The following is an 8,541-nucleotide window of genomic DNA, read 5'->3' as shown; positions in this document are numbered from 1 at the left end:
ATGAGCAGAATGAATCACCCATTTCATCCACTTTGATTAAATTAAAGTGGCAATCATGTGAAAATATAGCAACTTTTTCAGTATGGAACAATTATAACAACACAAATCACAAAGGAGCATGCTGGTAAACTGAAACTTTGTTTACAGGAGGATTTAAAAAAGAAAGCTTATTATGACTAATATCATGAAAATGTACACAAAGATGTTTCTTAAAATATACTTCAATACATTTGTTTTACAAAAGTAAACCATACCGGATAATGTTATATATGTGTTTTCTGGGATAAGCGATACACACACAAAAGTACACCACTCATCCATTATGTAACATAGTCCTTGGGTGAAATAATAGTTTGCAATATCCGACTGTCATGGTGAATAAACTTTCACGATCTCTTAGATATTGTTTTATTCCTCTGACATTAAATCAGCCTAAGGCTCCTATCAATAATTGAATACTTTTTACAATGACCCGACACAATGTTGTGATTGCACCAATTCTCACAAATTCAATTAAAACCCGCAACCTATGTGTGGTCGTGAAACCTTTGCCACAACTTTGTAAAAAAAAAAAAAGTTGCTGTGAAATCAGGTATTTTTAGGCAGCAAAAATCACAAATCCTGAAATGCTGGCATGACTAACGAATGCTCTTAACCAAACAGAAACATATTTTCAAATCATATTCAGAGATATATGCTTGTTTTCATACAAGCATTAACCATGTGTTTTAATTCTAAAAATAACATTATGCTTCAGAACTACTTTACTACTTTTACTGTTTTCACTGTGATTAAAGTTAATACATGTTGATGTGGGCTTATTACAACATTTGCTAAGAATCATTTACTTTTAAAACACTTTTTGGTAGGGTTGTACGGTATACCGGAATTTGTATAGTACCGCGATACTAATGAATCATATTCGGTACTATACCGCTTCTAAAAAGTATCGGCCAATAATGCACTTTTTTGTGGTCCCCTTTATTTAGAAAAGTACCGAAAAGTACCAACAAGTATCAAAATAATTTTGGTACCGGTACCAAAATATTGATATCGGGACAACTCTACTTTGGGGAAAACAAATAAACGGCATTAAATGTGTCATGATCTGATAACCGGGTCATGTTTAGTTTGGCATTTCCTTAGTTGCTGTTTATTTCTGTTTCAGCACCCTCGTTTGTTTTCTTAGTTGCCATAGGTGCTGATTTTTGTCACCTGCCTCTGATTAGTGGTCAGGATTCTCACCTGTTCCTGGTCACTAATCCGAGAGCTATTTATTCCTGCCACACTGCTGGCAGTATTGTTTGCTCGCTTCATGCAACAGCTCATGTTTTAGTTTTTAATTGAATGTATATGATTTAATTAATATAAAATATAACATTTTAATAGGGTTTTTTTTGTGATCATTGTGAATTTTGATTAATATTTACTTTTTTCGCTCAAATCTCTCCAACAACTTCAATCTTCAATACATATGGCAAACATACTGTCAGAGTTTGTTGGTGACGAACCCCAAGGTGCAGAGATGATGGCAGGCATTATGCGAGAAAACATGATTTAATTAAAATACTATGGCAAAAAACAAACAAAAGGGTACAAACAAAAGGCGCACACAAGGCGGAGAACAAACTTGGCTATGAACTAAAATAGCACAAAGGCTAACTGTCGACAAACAAAAACACTTACTGTGACACGAAGGAACTAGGACTAGAGCGGAGTGAACAAAAGTAGACAGAGCTACAACGAAGTATCGTGACAGGTAGTAGTGACATTGACCAGTAGACACTACAATAATCCAGCAGTGACTGGAGGGCAGGGCAGGTATAAATAGCAGCTGGCAGATTGGCACCAGGTGTGGCCCGGTGCTGTCACGCCAATTTTCTTCCCATCACAAAAACCTTCCTAACCGCCATTTACTTCCGAGGTCATTTCCGCTTACGTCATTTCCTCTTACTTACGTCATTTCCTCTTACGTCATTGCCAGCGATCGATAAATCCAAATCTCCTGAAAATGGTGGTGTCACTGGATGATATTCGTCTTTATCTGTCCCAGGGGACTTATGTCAAACACCAGCAGGCTTCGCAACATTTCAAGCGGAATGTTAGGGCCGCTGCTGGGAACTTCTGTCTTCGTGGTAACGTGCAAAAAATATTAATTAATATATATTGTTAAATGTCTGTACTTTAAATCAACATTATTGTTGATAATTAATATATAATGTTAAATGTCTGTACTTTAAATCAACATTAAATGTCTGTACTACTTTAAATCAACATTATTGTTGAAACATTTCAGTAATATTAATTAATATATAATGTTAAATGTCTGTACTTTAAATCAACATTATTGTTGATAATTAATATATAATGTTAAATGTCTGTACTTTAAATCAACATTAAATGTCTGTACTACTTTAAATCAACATTATTGTTGAAACCATTTCACTAATATTAATTAATATATAATACTGTTAAATGTCTGTACTTTTAAGCAACATTATTGTTGAAACCATTTCACTAATATTAATTAATATATAATACTGTTAAATGTCTGTACTTTTAATCAACATTATTGTTGAAACCATTTCACTACAATATTGTGTGTGCTGCTGTCCTGTGTAGAAGAGGTCCTGTACCATGGGAACAGAAGGGTCATTTGGACAGAGGAGGAGAAAGTGGCTGTGTTAACCGAAGCCCATGCATGCCATTTTGGACCACGGACGATGCAAGCGAAGATTGCTCCCCGGTTTTATTGGCGGTCCATCCCACAGGACACATTGGATTGGGTAACCAAGCTCCTAGAAGGAAGATATTTGCTTTTAATTTTTATTTTTAGTTGAAACACTCAGGTTAGTAGTTAGTAGTAGGTCGCAAAGTGTTGTGGAATCAAATCATATCCACAATATGTTTCCCTTTATTACTGCTTTTAGGTGCGCACATGTCCTGACTGCCAGCGCTTTGAAAAATTAAAGACCGAGGCGCCTGAGCTGAAGCCCATCAAAGTCGTATCACCTTGGTACATGGTTGGTGAGTGGGTTTATTCACACATCCCTCACCTTTTCATGCACAACTATACAAAAACTCAGTCTACATTCAAATACTTGCTAAACTGAGAACTGGAATTCATGCTCTAGGTGTGGACCTTTTTGGACCTGTGAAAAAGTCGTCTAAGGGGAACAGATATTGTCTCACTTTGACCGATTATTTCACCAAGTGGGTTGAAGCAAGAACATTCCCAAAAAAGACAGCAGCCAATGTGAAGGAAGTATTCTTTATATTTTGGTGTTTCACTTACCCATGGCCATAATCAGAAAGGGAAAAAGCCACTAAAGTGCATAATTTATATATATATTTATATATATATATAATTATATTGTAATTATTAGTTGTACTAATATAATTTCTGTGGTGCCTTGAGGGACATTTTCTTTACTCATGGTTTGCCTGAAGTTATCCTCACTGACCAGGGCACTGAATTCAAGAAAGAGGTAACTTTCTTTTTCTACAACTGCACGTTTAAACTGGCCATATTTTTAGCAGACACACACATTCCTCAAAACACAAGTAGCGGACTCCTTTTTCGTGTATAGGCTGAGGTAGCTTTCAAGGGCATTGAACATCGGGTTTCGTCAGCATACCACCCCCAGACCAATGGGCTTGAAGAGAGGACGAACCAAACCCTTAAAGTGTCTATTGGGAAGACCATCAGGGGCCAACAGGAGAAGTGGGAGGACAACCTCAGGGAGATAGTGTATGCCCATAACACCTGTGTACAGGCATAGACCAAGTACTCCCCCTTCCGCCTGATGTTTGGTCGAGAGGCACGGATGTTTACGGAGGTAGGTGGTTTGTTTTTATTGAGCTCTATGTAGGTCAAATCAAAATGAGTGCTCATTACACAGTGGTACCTCGCAATACGAGTTCATTTCATTCCTAGATGAGCTCATTATCTGAAACTCATTTTGTGAGACAAATATTCCCATAACAAATGATATTCGTGCCATTCATACATTCCAGGACCCTAATATAACCACAGCCTTTTGAACAAAACAATACGCTCCTGTGTAGATGAAAGTGTCTTTGTAGCCATACATTCATACTTAGAAGTCTGTGTTGTCTTTCAATGTGTTAAAGGTTACAACTGAGTGTCCTGAGGTGATGGTAGCTCCTGACCAGGCTGATTCCCTGGAGGCCTTTGTGCAGCTCCGAGTTGGCCAGGATGAGGACGTTTTTGGAAAGGTACTCATTATGTTGATGTATGACAACAGGTACTGTTGAAGGATGATTACTTAATGGGTACTGGTTAATATTTAGTTATTTATTTTTCTTTAAATGCTCTGTAATCTAAACATCTTTAATCAATTAAGGTGATCAACAATGTGGAGAGGGCCCAAGAGAGACAGAAATTGTCATACCGGCAGAGGATGAAGAAGGGGGTCAAGTGCTTCATCATCCAACCTGGAATGGAGGTCCTCAAGAAGGATGCGAGGAAGAAAGGGAGACCTGGGCAAACCATGGACCCAAACTGGAGCCAGACCATCTACAGGTATGCTTATCTAATGTTCATACCAAAAGTATCGCTGATGGCTTTTTTTCTATTTTCAGCTCAATACATCTGTTTGATTGTTATCTGTGAAAACATTTGCAAAGAAAAAATGATTTGATTGGAAACCAAGTAAATGGCGGTCTTTGACTATTGTACTCTAGGACTATAATTCAGTCTGAATGTACTCACATGCTTGAATTCAATATTGAATTCTAACCACAACGTTACTGGTAAAATGTTTCATGATTGTCATATTGGTGATGACCAAGCCAGAACTCATTCCCTTGATGTTACAGAGTTATGGAGGTTCTTCCAAACAATATGGTTAGGCTGGAGACCCTGGATGGAAAGCCCAAGCATATGATAACCCCGTATGCATCACTAAAACCTCTGCGCCCGAGTATGTCAAACTGAATGCTGTTTACAGGCAATTTTTCTTCAGAGATCTTAATATCCCTCCCCTGTATCATAATATGCCTCCTCTCTCATTTAGGGACTCACCCTGGCTGGCCAAAGGATTCCCCTTCAGCCCCTGTGCTTCCAGGAGATGCTGAAATGCTGACTTCTTCATCGGAGGAGGAAACTGAGGTACTTTTTCAGAAAAAAAGTGTTAATGTGTCCATACATGTAGCTTTCTAACTATTTGTAAGATTGACACAGGTCCAGTGTCATTGTTTCACGGACCACACATATGCTGGCCCCACATCACCCTGGAAAAAGGAGCTGCACCCCGACCAGAAACAACTGGTGAGCAGGTTTTAAATTGAGTAAAATTTTGACATTGGAGCCAGTATATGATTAAAAATATATACATTTATTGCTTTGTGAAGTGGCCAAGGTTATCTTCAAGTCGAGTAATGTAAAATTGTCTCATGAATAGCTCGAGTATGTTTTGGCCTGCGATCGTCCAGCTATGGAACTGATCGTTAAAGAGGGAGGGGTGTGTTTAACCCGAGAAGAGTTTTGGTCTCTGGGGTTGTCCAGAGACATGGACTCCACGGTCAGTACTGTAACTGTTATGTTTGTTTCACTTGACTGCTTATTCCATGGATATGTATAACTTTGTTACATCTGTAATGTGATGACCGATGGGAAATGCTTGCCTCCAGCTGGTTCAGGAAGCTGCTCAGAGACATGTATGATTTCTTAGAGCTGCACAACAGAGGCTGCTTTTAGTCATTAAAAAATCTGATTCAATGGTTAATATAAAACCTCACATATCCTCATGTTTTTGGATTCAAAACTGCTACAGGGCAAAGATGTCTTCATTGCCAACATGTATATTGTACCAACGTGGAAGCACAAAGACGTCGATCCAATGTCAAGCCTTCCAGTGAGTACAATGAAATTTGAATGATATTAGCTACACTAATCTGAAATTTCTTTCTAAAATATTCATAAATGTTTACTACCGTATGTGGGCTCTGTACCGAGGATGTCGTTGTGGCTTGTGCAGCCCTTTGATGATTTAGGGCTATATAAATAAACATTGATTGATTGATTGACTACAGAGGGATGCACATCTAAAGGATGCACTCCTCTTCCCAGCGTGGAGCAAGCACAACGGGCCGGAGCATTACCTTCTCTGTGTAAGTGTTGAAAAGAAAAATACTGGAGATATCTTATAATTCTTGTGCAATTACATTATTTATGCCTCTTTCTGCATTGACCATTGTAGGTGTTGAGGCCGGCAAAGAGAGAAATTCTCTTGCTGGACTCTCAGTTTGCCCTTTGGCCATCTGGTTTTGGTGATGAGGTGTACAGAGCCATCTTTAGATCCCTTTATAATAATCCTGGCCACAGTTCCATTTTGGCCACTTTTTGTTCCAGCCATGTTCTGGTTTTGGCTATGGTTCTGTTCTAGTCATCTTTCCCTTCCCTGCTATGCTCATGTTTTAGACATGTTCTTCTTTCGGCTATGTTCCCATTCTAGCCATGTTCCAGTGGTGTGCTACAGGGGTCCCCAACCACAGAGTCATGGACCAGTACTGGTGAAACAATATTTTGTTTATGCTTTGGCAGTGTTCTAATAGAATTTTCACTTGTTTATTTACAATTTGTCTTCATGTTTTAATATGCCAAGTGGCTTTTTGCATTTTATTTTATTCACATTTGGCTTTTTTACTGCAGGAGCATTGCGCAGCACATCGTCCCAGGAAGCTGGAGTGAGCTCACTGGAAAAGACATGCAGGTAATAGGTTTACTCTATAAAATATAAATTTCTTGTAGTAAACCCAAAGGCTGTATACATTTTCATGGTGCTAATGTGTATTACCAGGAGATCCCACGCCAGACCTCGGGGAATGACTGTGGTGTTTTCATGCTCATGGTAAGTTGAGCATTTTTAAAGAAGAAGAGTAGGTTAAACTTCCCCCACAATGATGTGAAACACAGTATCAAATTACAAAAATATTTGGTTGCAATTATTGCTTCCAGAGATATTCCTATCTATCACATTTCCAGTATTGATGTTGACGGCTCTTTTAATCAATTTAGTAGATTATTACAAAGTAGAGAAATATTTTTTTCATCACACAATTATTACATGTGCTCAGAAAAATTACTATTTTCTATTTTTAGTACTCCCTCTGGCTCTGTGCGGACAATACTTTTCACTACAGTGTGGTAAGTATTTAGATATTTAAAAGATTTCAAAATAAGCGGCTCTGAGAGGTAAAAATAATGAACCCATTGTTATATCTGCTCTAGCTGGACATGCAGTCAATCCGGCGTTGGTGGTGTGTCCTTCTAATGGAGCGCTTTGGCATTGAAGGGTAGGACAACTTCTTGAAATATCTGATGTATTGTTTATCATGATTAGTAACTGCCTGCGATGAGGTGGCGACTTGTCCAGGGTGTACACTGCCTTCCGCCCGAATGCAGCTGAGATAGGGTACAGCGACCCCCCGCGACCCCAAAAAGGGACAAGCGGTAGAAAATGGATGGATGGATGGATGGATTAGTAACTGTAATCTGAAGAGTTTTCTTCAATTTCCCCTACAGGCATGGCCAGAGGTTCTGTTATTGGACAGACAAGGCGAGCGGCCTATTGCAGGGCATTCTTCAGCCAGTCTTTAGGGTATCCAGAACTCAGTCCAGGCCATCGACTGCGTCATCAAAGAATAACTGAATACAGTACTGGTATGCAATGACACAAAAGTGAATAAATTGTATCATACCTATGTTGCTCCATAAAAAAAAATGATTGGAGAAATATGTAAGCTTGGGGAAAAAATAACTGGTTCAAAAATAATAATCTTGTACCTTGATGTGGTTTAAGAGCTTTTCACTATAACATGTCTACTTCTGAGGTGACCACCACTTGTGATTATAATTGACGCTTTGTCCTTTATCTGTGTTCCCCATTCTTTAGGTGCAGCTCGCGCAATGTTTGGAACAAAACATTTGTAAACAATAAAAAATAATTTTACATTGCAGTTTTTTGCCTCATTTTAAAGTCTTGAAGAAATACTCAAGGTTTTTCTTTATTTTTATGTTCTTATTCTAAATAGTGTCGTTTGTCTGACCACGGGTCATCTGACTTCACTGAGGTACATATGTGCACATAAATGTCATTTTAATTTAGTTCACTTACACAGAGAACTAAAAAAAACTGAATTTAACGGATACATTTAGTTTTAATAAAGTTTGATAATGTTGATTGATAATGAATTAACTTATTGTACATTGTTATTCATTTCCACATATGTCCACGAGTCAAATGTGCAGTCAGGAATATCCTGAAGTTAATTTGTCAGATTAATACTTGTCCGATTAATACAGACGTTTTGTTAACGCTGTATTATAAAAAAAGAGTCAAACGAAGTGCTATCGATCGCTGTCAATGACGTAAGAGGAACTGACGTAAGCGAAAATGACCCCGGAAGTAAATGGGGGTTAGGAAGGTTTTTGTAATGGGAAGAAAATTGGCGTGACAGTGCCAATCAGCCACAGCTGAGGGGACACAGCACTCAGGAAGACAAACAGGAAACAGA

At 38.3% G+C, this 8,541-nt stretch overlaps 1 protein-coding gene across 1 annotated transcript; it reads left to right on the top strand.

Moving 5' to 3' along the window:
* Positions 1–4,138: 4,138 nt before the first annotated feature.
* LOC133656858 (uncharacterized) lies at positions 4,139–7,962 on the top strand. Its single transcript, XM_062057718.1, has 14 exons — positions 4,139–4,239; positions 4,368–4,546; positions 4,843–4,946; positions 5,040–5,134; positions 5,213–5,293; positions 5,427–5,546; positions 5,799–5,879; positions 6,058–6,135; positions 6,480–6,537; positions 6,677–6,737; positions 6,825–6,875; positions 7,127–7,171; positions 7,256–7,687; positions 7,920–7,962. Exons 1-13 carry the CDS (start codon positions 4,159–4,161, stop codon positions 7,296–7,298), a joined length of 1,077 nt encoding a protein of 358 aa, XP_061913702.1. The 5' UTR covers positions 4,139–4,158; the 3' UTR covers positions 7,299–7,687; positions 7,920–7,962.
* Positions 7,963–8,541: the final 579 nt, after the last annotated feature.

The sequence above is a fragment of the Entelurus aequoreus genome, linkage group LG09, assembly GCF_033978785.1.
Source record: "Entelurus aequoreus isolate RoL-2023_Sb linkage group LG09, RoL_Eaeq_v1.1, whole genome shotgun sequence".
NCBI lineage: Eukaryota > Metazoa > Chordata > Actinopteri > Syngnathiformes > Syngnathidae > Entelurus > Entelurus aequoreus.
Note: the sequence above shows the minus strand (reverse complement) of the source record. Positions and strands in the feature narration are given on the sequence as shown.

Excerpts from the sequence above, each read along its gene's own strand:
- LOC133656858 (XM_062057718.1), top strand. The coding sequence starts at position 4,159 with ATGGTAGCTCCTGACCAGGCTGATTCCCTGGAGGCCTTTGTGCAGCTC. Across the intron at positions 4,240-4,367 it reads ATGAGGACGTTTTTGGAAAG|GTGATCAACAATGTGGAGAG; the intron begins GTACTCATTATG and ends TAATCAATTAAG. Across the intron at positions 5,547-5,798 it reads CCAGAGACATGGACTCCACG|GGCAAAGATGTCTTCATTGC; the intron begins GTCAGTACTGTA and ends AAACTGCTACAG.